A 14916-nucleotide genomic window follows, 5' to 3' on the forward strand; every position below is an offset into this window, starting at 1 on the left:
GAGCAAACCTGGTTTATAGTAAAGATCCAAAGTGATGAATTTTGTGCAGTACCTAATACTGTGTTGCAGAGAAAAAGTTATCTTTAAATCTAGTTTCATTGCCACTTTTTTTCTGAATTAGAATTTCCTGTGCTGTGAGAGAAATTTCATGTGAAGAATTGTTTTAGCTTACCAAAGTTTGGGGGTGATAATGGTAGCTAACTAATAACACAAAATCACTTAAAGGTAAAAAAAGAAATTCATATTTGGAGAATGCAGGGAGATGAGAGATGTGACAAAGTAATGAACTCTTGCTGTAAATGGCTTACCTACAGATCTGGGAACTTCAGATTTTAAGTGACCTAAGACTTATAATAAGAAAGCATCACTGGAATAGAAAACAGACTGTGAGAGAAAGTAAAGACTGTAGAGCCCGTCAGATAAGTTCATTTTCCTTACTTGTTGCAATAGCACAGACTCTATTAAATATTCTTTGCCCATTGTTTGTTTTCTTTTTTACCACCATCTATCTTCTTTGCTTCCTTTATACCTTTTTGAACTCTTGTAACTTTTTTTGCCCCATAGGTACATTTTTTCCGTGCACTCTCAACCCTTTCTGTGATACAATGCTTCCTTATGTCATTCCTGAGTCAGCCTATGTCCAGCCTCATCATTTGATGTCTTGTTCTAGAAATTCATTTCCACTGAGAAATGCTTGCTGCTTTGACCTTAAAATTGTTTGTCACCTCCCCTTGCTTTCTCATCTCAAGAAGGTCTTATGGGGTTTATGGTGGAGACTCTGTGTACCAGTTTGGTAGACCTGCCTGAACTACCTCTCTTCTGCCTATATCCTTCTGGAGCTGCAGCCTCCAGACCAGCGAAGTCTTCTGATTATTTGTATAACCCACAAAAGATTTGTGGGCAAAGTGGTATCTCTGTTGTAACACTCCTCCCTACCTCTTCCCCTTAACCTTTCTCCCCTACAGCTGCCCCCCCCAAGCATGCTTGCTTTCCTGCCTTCTCCCCCCAAGGCTAGACACCATCTGTCTCTAATTTTCACTGGTTTGATACTGTGGCTTTTGCAGGCCAGTTCAGCTGCTGCCTCTTCCTTCTTCCAGGCCATGTGGCCGGAGGTTGCTTTCTCAGTCAGTCCATGATGCTGATGCTTGCAGGGGCTGATTCAGCCATCTCCAGCCTGCACAGTTGCTGCCATATTTTCTTTCTTTCAGCCCAGGTGGCCTGTGTAGTGTCGTCCTCCATCTTCCTGGCTCAGTCAGTAGGAGTAGCAGAGACAGTGCATTTGTGAGTTTCTTCAAACAACAAACACTGGGTATTACATAGGATTATTACCTTGTGTTTGTTTGAAAAGCATGGGTTTGCCATTCCATGCTCCCCTCTCTCTTGCACTTCCCCTCAAAATACACAATACACAGTTTTTATTCAGTGTTATGTAAACTTAAATGCTTTAAAATCCTAATATGTTTTACCATTTTTAGCAGTTGTTCACTTAGTCTCTCTTTGGAAGGTAAACCATCATTTTGTTGCATATGATTTATGCTATCAGTTTGTTCTTTTTCTTCTTTCTTTTTCCTCTCCATCTGTTGTATCATTTCCAGTGTTTTTACCATCTTCTCAGATTTTCTAGACTTCTCATTTTACTGTCATTTCTAGACTTCTCATTTTACTGTCATGTTTTAGATGCCATAATTGACTGCTTCATAGAGAAGCTGGTTTTAGAACTGACTAGCACTAGTACCAGCAGTCACGAGCTCAAAGGAGCATGCTCCTGCATTTGCTTCCTCGTCTGACTGACTTTACTTACCGTTTCTCCTTTGTTTCTGATTTCTGCCGTGTACATCTCTACTACACTTGGCCAAGGCCGCTATCTATGCCCCAAATTTTCATTAGCTAGACCCAGAAATGCTTTGATTAATGTTCCACTTTACCCACTCTTATTCTACCTCCATCCCATACAACGTTTCCCTATTTCTAGTAAATGTCTGCTCCATATCTAAAAAAGCTCCCATCATTTATGACCTGCTCTTTGCTAACAAACCCGACTGATTTTGCCTTACTGAATCCTGGACCTCCAAAGGGAACATGTCCTTACTTAATCAATGTTGCCCCCTCAGACTATACTTTCCATCACCTTCCCAATGCCTCCAGCCACAGGGGTGGTCTTATGGTCTTTTTAAACTCTCTTACCTCTTTTCTTTATCTCTTATTACAATTCCTTCCCCCTCGACCTTATGCTAATCATCAGTCATAATTTTGATCTTTGTCTCATTTACTGTCCCCCCCCCAATCTTTTAGCAAACGACTGCTCTGCCCTGATTGAATTTCTTTCAACTTCTCTTCCTCATCCTGAAAGAACTATCATACTAGGCAATTTCAATTTACACGATCAAGTTCCCCCCTCTCACTCCACTGATGACTTCCTTAGCATTATGTCTGCTTGTGATTGGCATCAAATCTTACATACCCCCACTCATAGGGCTGGACATACCTTAGATTTACTCTTCCTTAATTCACTACTTTAATCATGATGCCTCTATATTAACCATTTCCCCTATCCCTTGGTCCGATCATTATTTAATGACACAATCACACTTAATTTTCTAATTTCTTCTCTCGATTCTTCCACCTCCAAGATTCTTAGACAGAAGCACATTGATCCTGAGACTTTTAAAGAAGAATTTCTCCCTTTAACTCTCTTTTCTTCCTGACACTAATATTAATGAAGCTGTTTGTTTCTGGAACTCCACTCTTACCGATACAATGGACAAGCTTGCACCTTTTAAACCCTTCTCACAAAATTGGCTTTCTTTTGCCTCTTGGTTCACTCACACTCTTACCTTACATAAATGAAAACTATGTCAATTGGAATGCATATGGAAAAAATATAGAAACCCAGATGCCCTTGCCCGGTTCAACACACAACTCATTACTTACAGAGCTGCCGTGAACTCTGGGGGGGGGCGGGGGGGAAGAAATTCTATTCTAAGCGCATCCAAGCTGCCAATAACAACCCCAAAGTTTTATTTAACACTGTCAAGTCCATTACTTGTCAACCATCTACCAGATGTAAGTACCCCGAAGCTAACTCACCACAAGAATTATGTAACTCTTTCGGAAACCACTTTCAACATAAAATTCAGACTTTAATTGATTCATTACCTATACCGATCCTGGTTTTTCTGGGGATACTTTCAAACTCGTTGCCAGTACTGAAATTTCTAACATAATATCCAAAATGAAACACTCTTCTTGTGTCTTTGCCCCCTGCTCAACTGCTTTACTCAAACTTGTTAAAGAGGACATTGTTCTACCCATCGCTCAAATTGTCAGTTTATCCATGGTCTCTGTTATTATGCCAGATTCTCTGAAAACCGCTGCCTTTACCCCCCCCCATTCTGAAGAACCTATCCATCCCTTCAACTGATTACAGCAATCGTCACCCTATTTCCTCACTTTCATTTATTTCTAAAACCATTGAATCAGTTGGCTTGAAGCAACTCACAAGCTACCTTGATGAGCATGCTCTACTCGACCAATACCAATTTGGTTTTCGTCCCCACCATAGTACCAAAACCCTTCTATCAAGTACCAACAAAATTCATCAAGGTTTTGACTCTGACTTCCTACGTGTCCATTTTCCTCAATTTATCTGCTGCATTTGACACTATCAATCACAAAATCCTACTTTCACATCAGTAATCAAAATGGCGCCGACGGCCCTTTGCCCTTACTATATCACAGTGGCTACCGCTGGCATTGGTCGACCCCAGTGACATAGTAAGGGCAAAGGGCCGTCGGCGCCATTTTGATTGCTGGCAGCCGATGGCCCAAGTCCAGGAGATCACTCCCGGACCGCTCCTGGACCCCCGCTGGACCACCAGGGACTTATGGCAGGTCTTTGGGGGGGGGGGGGGTCAGGAGGGTGGGGGGGTTATAGTAAATTAATTTGGAAGGTCTGGGGGGGGGGGTCAGGAGGGGGTGGGGGTTTTGTTAGATTTTTAAATTTTTTTTTATATTCGCTCCATAAGATGCACAGACATTTTCCCCCCACTTTTGGGGGTAAAAAAGTGCGTCTTATGGAGTGAAAAATACGGTACTTACAAAAACATAACAGTGAACCTTACAAAGATGCCATGCCTATGTAAGAGGTCTTTGGGGTGGCCAGAGAACAGATTCAAGCTGGATTCTTGCAAATCTCTCACAAGCTTCTTTATTTAATGACTAGAAACAAACAAAAGCAGCTGTTCTATTCTTCGCAGTTCACAAAATAAAGGCAGAAGTACAACTTACAGTTCAGCAGTGTTCTCTTTTTCTCTAGGCTTCCTTCTCTCCCCTGGGCCTCTTGTTCCCTCCTGGACCTGGCTAGTTATACTCCTTTGCCAGGGACCTCCACCCATTGCCAGAATTTGCTGCTGTATTAGGTTTAAGGTGAACTGGTGTTTTCTGTTATGATTATTGGTGTTTGGGTGGATCCTTGGACACTGTGGCAGCTGACCACGCCCACGGGGTGCAGTCCCGTGAGGGACCACAGTGTCAGGCTAGACTCTGGACACACAAACATAGATTGAATCTTTATTTAAACAGTTTTGGAAACCACCAGAGGTGGCAGTAGTGAGTAGTAGATGTTGAACCCGGCTGGGCAAGTATCCCACAGGATGCTGGAACAGCGGATCCCTCTGCTTGGCTGTGCTGTAATGGAAAGAGACTTGAGAGTTTATGAGTACATAGTGAGAAATATACAGAGTCCCAGGTAGAATTGGTGAAGCTCTCAGACAGGGAGACTCTGTGGTATAGTACTCACACAGCGGTTCCACTAGACGAGAGGTCTGGCACTGGAACAGAGGACAGGCTCTCGAGGAGCGAGTACCTGGTTCCAGAGAAGCAGTACTGTGGAATAGATGATAGTTGTACTCACAGATGGATTCTGTAGTGAAGTCTTCCAAGTAGAGAAGATGGTAGATGCAGGCAGTGACTCAGGGAACATGGGCCCTCGAGGAGCGAGTACCGGTTCCTGATAGCACCTGAAAGAATAGAAGAGGCCCCCGAGGAGCGGATACCCCGATAGCAGTAAGAGTTCCAGAGAACGTTGGAATGGCAGAGTAGCTTCGGTACGGAGAGCGAATCCCATCCGCAGTATCCGAGTCATTGCGAACTCGATTAGCTAGCAAAAGAGGTAGGCTTAAATATCCGGGCAGCATGACGTCATCTCAGGTGCCCCTGAGGTTCGTGCCAATGAGGAAATAAAGATGAGGGCGGCGTGCGCCCTATGGTACCTTGGAGGAGCATGGCGGGAAGCAGCACCAAAGCCGATCCGGGGACACCGGAGAGGTCGGCAGACAGACGCCGTGGCAGCCAGTAGTCCGAGGTGAGCAGGAGGAGCCGCAAGAAGAGTAAGGTAGGCAGGGCAAAGCCATCGTACACAGACGGTCGCAACATTTTCTCATGGATACCCCTTCACGGATGCTTACAAAGATAGAGAGAGGCTTATAAAGATGAAGCTTTTGAGCACAACATATTACAAGTAGCTCTGTCTATTTCTTTTTGATCATAGAAAATGTGTTTAATGCTGCCAGAAATTCTTCTTTGATTCTTCTTTGTGAAGCATATTATATAATTCTCCTTAACTTAGAAACTTTGATATTATGTTGTTAAATTTATCAAAAAATTTGCTACCATCTTGGGATAAAGTGGCAGAAATTGCAAGCCAACTTAAAAACTTGGAAATTCTTGATCTCAGGTATGGCCTTTCTTTGTGTGTTCTGTGTATATATCTAGAATATTATGAATTTATGTAGAATGAAAAATATATTTCAGACTGGATGGCTCATAGAATTGGCACAAGTTTTAGCAACTTTCATGCTTTGATTGCCAGTTCAGATCTGGCTGTAAATGACCGAAAGTTGTGTTCAACTGGAAAAGTCTTTCTAGTGCCTGTATTGAGTTGGTTGAGGGCATTTGTCACTAAGCACCTGAAGTTTCTAGTTCGTGTTTGATGCTTATTTCTGGAATGTCTTATCGCTTAATTTAGAAACCACGTACTCTTTCAAATACAGTGAGAACAAGCTTAGAGTTCCGTCTGATCCAGTTTCTTTGTCCAGTGCATTTATCAACTTGAAGGTTCTATCTCTTACTGAAACTGGAATAACGTGGACTGAGGTGAGTACTTATTAACATGCTAAATTAAGAAAATAGTTTATCTGAACATAATTTACAAGTGGAAATCAAATGATTTTTCCTTTTTTGTGGGTGAAATTATGACCATGCTCACTCTTTTGACTCCTGGGGCCCGGAAAGAACTTTCTGTACTCTGTGCTCACAGTCTTATTCTTCTGTAACACAGGGTTGGGATCCTAGCAAAGTGACCTAGGATACTGAACATCACACAGTGGCTTTTTTTTTTTTAACACCATATAGACCTTTTATTATTGTTGGCTTTTACCATGTCATTTTTGAATGAAACTATGGCTTTTTTTAATTCTTTATTTATCACTTTTCACTATACAATACACATTTCACATTACATAGTTACTGAAATAACAATGTATGGTTAATGCAATATATTTAATACTTCCTAGTAAGTTGAAACACAATTAACCACCACATTTATTTTATCAATCACAATGGAGGGTTATTATTCCAACACATGGGAGCGTTATCAAGAAACAAAATTTAAGATAATTTGCATATCCTATACCTTTTTTTCTTTGTATTAACTAGAAAGTGGGGTTGAGGTCGGCACTTTAGCTTGCTCCAAAAACATTTTTAGTTGGTCAGGAACAAAAAATATATAAGTATTCTCTTATTTTTGTATTATACATTTACACGGATAGCGTAGTGTATAGGAATAACCTAGCGAAATTACCTCCTGACGAAATACCAGGAAAGCTTTACGTCTTGACTGAGTAGAAGGAGCTAAATCAGGGAAAGTTTTAATAGATTTTTCAAAATAGGTAATTGGATACTTACTAAAGTATTTTTTCATTATGATATTAATATCTGTGGTGGCATAAAAGGTTACCAACAAAGTTCCCCAACTTATATTTGCTGTGGAGTCCTCCAAAAAATTGGTAAGGTCTCCCTGGAAATTCTCTACTCTAGGCAATTACTTTCTCCCCATGAGAAATGAACAGTTGTTAACAGTAGGAGACTGCTCTAAGGTAAACCCTAATTGTTCAACAAAAAATTTCTTTAAAGATGATATTGGTTCTTCCCCAACAATTCTGGGGAAATTTAAAAATCTTAAGTTGAACCTTTTTGTATTGTTTTCCAACATTTCTATTCTCCTACTAATAGCAGCCCTATCTTTCACCACAGCAGCGTTAAACTCCAATATTTTTTTTCCCCTGATCTTCCAAATATTTTACTCTTTCATTGGTGTCCTTTATCTGCTTTTGAGTCTCTAGGTGTTCCTGTTCATGTTTCCCATTAAGTAAGTCCATTTTCCTTTCCAACTCTTTAATATTAGTTGACATGCCTGCCAACAAATCCCACAACGTTTCTAGTGTCACTAGTGGTGGGCGGGTTAATGAACCTGATAACTGGACATTTGGCATGATTTCCCCCTCCATTTCTGGAGTTGCCGATGTCAATCTTTCGTTCCCCCCTGCAACAAGTGGGGGGGGTAACTAAAGTATCTTTTTTTTACCATTTGAACTATAAATGCGGGGTTGGACAATCCCCGCAGTAAGTCCAAGATCTCCCTGGTCCTCTACAGTTAATTCAGGGACATTGCCCTTCTCCCTTTGCACTGGTGGTAGCCCGGGGTTGGGGCTAAGAGAGGCCTCCTCTGTAGACACAAGGGGCCCTCCCTGACCCCCTGGTACACCAAAGTCCTTGGCATCTCTATCTAATGGGATAGGAGAGGTCATGAAGCTGGTAATTTCTTGTTGCAACAAAGATGGCATCGGGAGAGTAGGGAAAAATCTTACCCTGCCTTTACGTTTAGGAGGCATAACTTGAGGGAAAATAAACAAACAACTGCAAATAGAAAATGTTAAATAAAATAAATAAGATATATCCCAACTTCCCTTTTATGCACTTTTTCTGGAATAGATGACCCCGAGAGAGAGGAATAAATTCCTTGATCTTACTTTTGGCGATTCCGGCGAAGTCCGGCAAAGTCCATTAACTGAGCGCACGCCCCTTGAGCGCACGCGGCTTAAGCGACGCGCCGGCTCTGCTACGCGCCGCAGGGTGGTAGGTTTTATTGCCGCTTCCGGGTCCGCCCTCTCAGCAGCCGACGTCACTAGGCAAACCAGCTGTCCTCAAACAGCCCTGCCGGGACCAGCTGAAGATGTTAAAAAGTAAGCCAAGCCGCGACGCTGCAGTCCTCTGCTCTCCTCTCTCTCTCCCTCCAGGTGGCTAAATTTAAGACCAGCATAAAAGAGGTCACTTGGGCCTTACCCTTGTTGTTCTGCTCACATTTCAAGTGCTCTAGTCCCTCCCTTGCTGGAAGTGGATTTCTCACGCGTCTTTGGAGGCTTTGTTAGTATTTGATGACCCATGTGTGCTGATTGATCGAACTCCCTCTGCCGTTTCCCTTTTCGGCATAGGAGAATGAGCACATACCAGTGCTAATGACCTGTATGTTAGCATGGGGTACAGAGCTGTGCCATTGTTGCTTATTTTGTCATCTGGATGAGATAAAATAGCCAAAAGTTTATACAGTCCAAACATTTTCAGACGTTCCATCATGAACAGCTCAGGCTACATGTTAGTTTAACCTGCTAACAAGGAGACATAGCAAAATTGTAGAGAGAGACTATAAGAACATAAGAAAATGCCATACTGGGTCAGACCAAGGGTCCATCAAGCCCAGCATCCTGCTTCCAACAGTGGCCAATCCAGGCCATAAGAACCTGGCAAGTACCCAAAAACTAAGTCTGTTCCATGTAACCATTGCTAATGGCAGTGGCTATTCTCTAAGTGAACTTAATAGCAGGTAATGGACTTCTCCTCCAAGAACCTATCCAATCCTTTTTTAAACACAGCTATATTAACTGCACTAACCACATCCTCCGGCAACAAATTCCAGAGTCTAATTGTGCGTTGAGTAAAAAAGAACTTTCTCCGATTAGTTTTAAATGTGCCCCATGCTAACTTCATGGAGTGCCCCCTAGTCTTTCTACTATCCGAAAGAGTAAATAACAGATTCACATCTACCCGTTCTAGACCTCTCATGATTTTAAACACCTCTATCATATCCCCCCTCAGTCGTCTCTTCTCCAAGCTGAATATCCACAGATATGTGTCTAGTTAGCCAGATAAGTTTTATCCAGTTAACTTTAGACCTATTGGCATTTATTATTTTGTTGTTTAAATTGTACTCTCCTTACTCCGTTGAAGTTATTTATTGTTCTCATTAAGTTATTTTATTTTATTTTTCCAAGTTAAATCTTCCCTGTTCTCTGTAAGACATTATTCTACATTCTGTCAATTTTATTGTTACAATGTAAACCGAATTGATTAGTAACTTTGTTGCTAGAACTTCGGTATATAAAACTGTTAAATAAATAAATAAATTTATCCAGTTAAGTTAGCTAGATATGTAACTCCTCCCCGTTACGCTCACATCCTGCTTACACTTAGCCGGATAAGTACTTATATGGCTAAGTGATGGCTGCTGAATGGGACTGGAATACAGCCTTCCAATTAGCCAGATAAGTTGTGCTGAATATCTGGCTCCAGGGTTTTACATGTTTTGTTTTTTTTTTTTTGCATGTAAAATATATGCGTGTGTATATAAAAAGGTAGCGAAAGTAGGCACATTTCTCTTATTGGAATAATAATTTTGATTTATATATTGAGACATGCATAACTTTCAGAGCAGAACTATTCAGTATTTTATAAAATTGTGCAGCTCCTGCTGCATGGTTCATAAAATACTAGAGTATGTCCATTTACGCACACAAATTCTCTACCACAAATAGTTTTGAAAGTTGTCCTCTTTGAGTGGACTCTACTACATTTTTGTCTTAATGCTGTGAAACTGTTAGCACACTTTGTCTTCTGAGACTTAACTGCTTGGGGCCCCTTCAGTGTGATGAATAGCATGGGCTGGTGAAGGTGACATCATTTTGTAGCAACATGCTTGGTCTACAGTGAGACTAAGCCTGAATTGTCAGGCAGCGTAACAAAGTGGGGTGCCATAACAAAAGCATTTTCACTACTCCCTTTAGCAGTGACCATGCTTTCATCTTTCACAACAGGTTTAAGTTGGTGTATGCCACGGATGTCAAGACTGGCTTTCTGCAAAGACAAGTGGGGCTCTGACAAAAAGATTTCAGATGAATAGGGTCCTTCATTGTCAGTTTAAACTGATTTTCACTGATAAATTCCCAGGTTTTTTTCAGAAGTGAAGATTGTTTTAAACTGATTTTAACTCTAATTTCAAAAATAGCTGCAGACCGTATGATGCTGTCCAGCCTTTCCTCCCCCAAAAGACCGACAGTGGGCCATGCACAGGAACTGTGCCTGTACCATACATACTGCAAAAAAAAGGGTGGGAGCAGCATGCATGCTGAAAATACAACTGCATGTCCACACTACAGGAGAAAGGTTGTTGCCGGTGGAGGAGGAAGACCAGATCCACTGCCAAAGCCAATGTCCCCCCTGGATCTGCAAGACAAACTGAAAAGGGGAAATGATTGAAGAGATGGGGGAGAGACTCTGGGAGAAAAGATCATTACAATTTTCATACAATAACCAAAACACAATATAGTGTTACTTAGCTTCATCGGGGATACCTAGGCCGACACTAGATCTGGTAGAATTGTTGAATAAACCCCTGCAAATTCATGAACTCAGAGATATTCAGCAGGCCAAATTACTCAAAGCACCAGGCCCTGATGTTTTTACAGCAGAATTTTACAAATTGCTATCGGACAGATTTCTCTTGCCTTAATAGATGAGGGTAGTTTTCCATTCTTCCCTAATGCAGCTTTAATTTCAGTTCTGCTGAAACCTGTACGGGACCCTACTTCCTCCGGGGTCATATAGACTCATTTCTTTACTAAATTTTGATATGAAGTTGCTAGCCAAAGTGATGGCGGATCGCTTACCATGAGTCATAACTTCTTTGGTGGGGCAAGAACAGGTAGGTTTTGTACCTGTAAGATGTTTGGCACTAAGCCTATGTAGAATTATTGCTTCCATTGAGAGTAGCAGGTAGTGGCACTTTTCATCGATGATGCTAAATTTCAGTGTGGAAAAAGCATTTGACCAAGTGAATTGGTCGTTTATGCTGGCCACCATTCAAACTATGGGGATAGAAGGATTTTTCTTGCAAGCAGTACAAGTTTTATGTAATAAGCCCATAGCCTCAGTTTTGGTTAATGGTAGGCACTCTTCTCCTTTTCCATTGCAAAGGGGTATCTGTTAAGGTGGCCCCATATTTCCATTACTCTTTTTATTTTATTGCTTGAGCCAATGCTGAGAATTTGGGTCAGTGATAAAATCCACAGGATACCCAGAAGGGGGCCTGTCTCACAAAGGTTCAATCAAATTAGTGGTATTTCTGATGATCTGCTTGTTCATCTTATGAATCCCCAATCTTTTCCTGCACCTTTACGGACCAAAAGAATGGAACTCTATCCCAGGGTACCTAAGTTCCATCAAAGATCCCAAAAATTTCAAAAAAGAACTAAAAACATGGTTATTTAGACAATCATACACAGAATGATATAATATATATTTACCAATTTCAACCATCATCTTGAACCCTAACACTTTTATGTACAATAAATATATGCAAAATTAAACCTTTATGGTATTCTAACATGTTATACTCTGCTTTTGCTGAGATGTTATATATATATTTGCTCTTTGTTTTGTACTATAATTTATAATTTATCTGTTCAATGTAATGAATTTGTTACACTGTAAACCGGAATGAAGGCACCCAGCTATATTTCGGTATAAAAAAAGAACATAAATAAATAAATAAAATACTGGAGGAATTCATTAACTATGGACAAGTTGCAGGCCTTTGACTTAATTTGGATAAGTCAATGGCTTTGCCTTTGGAGGATTCAGTCATCGAGGCATATGGGCCAGATTTCCAGGAGTCTTTTAAATATCTTGGTATTCACTTGCACTGAGATCCTTTTCAATTGCATCTGGTGAATTTTAAGACTCTTCTTGTAAAAACTAGAAATGTTGTCCGAAATTGGATGGACTTTTTCCATGTTGACTCTTGTGGCAAGCAACATCTTTTGGATAGTATTTCTCCCTAAATGGCTGTACTTGTTCCAATTGCTGCCCATATGCTTGAAAAAGCAGATCTGGTGAAAATCAAACATCTCATTCGTCAATTTCTTTGGTGGTGTAAGAAGCCTTGCATAGCCCTTGCAACACTGTTGAGGCCATGGGAGGTGGATGCATGGGTTTCCCAGATCTAAAATTTTAAAACATGGCTTGCCTGCTTCACCACACAGGAGATTGATTATTGGGCACAAATTTCTACACCCCAATTGAACTGGAATGGGCAATGCTGTACCTTTGAATCTGAGGTATATCTTTCACGTTCCTCCTCTCTCCTGGCCAGTTCATTTGCAACGGAGTGTATTGATTCTTCTTGGGCAGGACTGGAAGTGGCTCTGTGTAAAATTAAGTTAAACAAAATATCCCACCCTTTGCCGCCTCTTACAGAGAACAGAGGTTTTCTTCCAGGTGTATGCTCCCCTCTTTTCTCTGAATGAGGGGTAAAAAGTATCCAAACTATCTCAAATCTGATGGGGGCAGGTGAAATAGTGGTGTCATTTGGATGTTTTCAGCAACAGTTTTTCATTCCCCAAAAACATTTTTATGCTTAAGTGAGATATTACATTTTTTGTCTCTTGATAAGCAAGAATTTCAACAAAAGAATAGAACATTTTTGCTGGAATTCTTGAATTTAAAAGACCTGGTTAAAAGAACTATTTATCTGTATCAAGCTCTTAAAGAGAGGTAGATGCCCTTACGTTTCATGGGTATTCTAGCAGATTAGAGCTTAGAATTAGGTTTAAACATGACTGTGTCTCAATATCTTAAAGGTTTCTCTAGGCTCCATTCTCGGACTATTAGCATCTCTCTTAGGGAAACCCAATACAAGTTTCTTATGAGGTATTTCTGTTCCCAAAAATGAGCATTTTTTATTAAATTGATCCAATCCAATTTGTGTTAAATGTCAAAAGGGAAGTGGGTATGGTGGATCACCAATTTTGGTCATACCCTACCATAAAATATTTTTGGTAGGAGAGAGAGAGTTACATTTATCAAGTTACAAAGGTTAAAGATACCTTTGGAGGCCTCACATTTTTTTCTTTTTGATGATTTTGGGGGCATAGTATTTCAAGATTCATGTACTAAGCTATGGGGAAGAAAGGTGTTGGTTACTACTGGAAGCTTTGCCATTGATGTTATGGAGAAAAGCCTTGCATCAGATGTGTTTAATAGAAATATATATAGAGATTATTGATGTGACAAAAAATTAGGTGTTCTTGAAGATTTGGGACTTCTATTTACAAAGTTTGTCACATAAGACACAAAGTTTGATGCTGAATAGTTTCTCTAATTTGTCTACTGGACTGTAAGTTTTAGTGTAAAAGAGTTTTTGTCCTCTTCTCTGGACTCTGACTTACGTGTATGTGGAGACAGGAGAAGGGTAGAGTCAGTGGTTGAGGGTTAGGTTCAGAGTTCTTGTTCATGGTGTCTGTCTTTCGAATATAATTGTATGAGCTCTATTTTGAAATTCATATGGTGTTGTGGAGAAACCTCTCACCACTGTATGGTTGTCTTTGTATTTACTGTTTGTAAATTGATAAGTTTCATAAAAAGGCTTGGACATAACATTTTCATGTAGACCTGTCAATGATTTTGAAGGTTATGGTAGAAAAAGATTATTCTTTAGAGAGAAACCTGAAAGAAAAAAAGAGATCAAGCTAAAACTTATGTGTATTTTTTGTAATAAAAGTTGCAAAACTTGGCAGTTTGTCCAAAATGTTTTGAAGACTAGACTCTACCTTCAGCTAGTAAAACTAAAATAAAGTAAATATTAAACTTGACATAGGGAAGGAACCGCCTGACTGAAGGTAAGGATTAAATAACATGCATGTCTCATGGACTTTCCCCAGAATTAGTTACATGATTAAAAGAAAAATGTCTGCAGTGTTGACATGAAATAGAGGCCACTGAGCATGGTAAAAGAAAAAGGAAGATTAATTTCATGTCAATTGCATTTAATGGATTAAAGACAATCTCGGGATGAGAAGATGCTTTTTCTGATGATAAAATATCAGAATTGGATCTAATTAAGTAAGGAGAAGATAACTTATTCACTTTGATAAAAATGAATTTTTAATAAAAAAAAAACCAAAAACAAAAAAACTACTACTTGGTCATTAGAGCCCAAAAAAAAGAAAATCAATTCAGAAGATTTTTTTTTCCTCATATAGAATGAGAATCGCGGCTGCTATGTTAGTCTACTTGGATGCATAAAGAGAAAGCCCATGCATGACAATACATAAAAGCTATAAGGCCATGTAGTCTGCAAACTTTCAGAGTCATTTATCAAACCGCATTAGGGCCTTATTGTGGGTGTTAAGGCCCTAATGCCCACGATAATGCCATAAAGCTCGCGATAACGCATTGCGAGATGTATATGCAAATTTTTCCAGAATGGGAGGACTTTGGGCGGAGTAAATTAAAATGAGGAGTGCTTAGCGTTGGGTGCAATAGTGTAATGCATGATATCGCAGGTTTTAACGCCGGGAATAACTGCACCTTTTTTCCTGGCGTTATGTTGTGTGATATACCCAAAATGGGATTTGCGCTGAAAATCGCAAATCCTGTTTTGGGAGGGGAGAAAGAGAGAGAGCGCTTCTGGGGAGGCCCACTTATTAGTCAAATTTTTATACCACAGTAGAAGGGATAACCAGTAAC

The 14916-nt window shown here is 40.2% G+C and overlaps 1 protein-coding gene across 2 annotated transcripts in view; it reads left to right on the forward strand.

Moving 5' to 3' along the window:
- The window catches only part of TBCE (tubulin folding cofactor E), a 131414-nt gene that overhangs the window by 41194 nt on the left and 75304 nt on the right, over window positions 1–14916 (forward strand). For both annotated transcript variants that reach the window (XM_029593846.1, XM_029593847.1), the window contains exons 6-7: window positions 5635–5734; window positions 6051–6153. In XM_029593846.1, coding sequence (XP_029449706.1) covers window positions 5635–5734; window positions 6051–6153 — 203 coding nt within the window. The remainder of the gene's footprint in view (window positions 1–5634; window positions 5735–6050; window positions 6154–14916) is intronic.

The sequence above is a fragment of the Rhinatrema bivittatum genome, chromosome 3 (assembly GCF_901001135.1).
Source record: "Rhinatrema bivittatum chromosome 3, aRhiBiv1.1, whole genome shotgun sequence".
NCBI lineage: Eukaryota > Metazoa > Chordata > Amphibia > Gymnophiona > Rhinatrematidae > Rhinatrema > Rhinatrema bivittatum.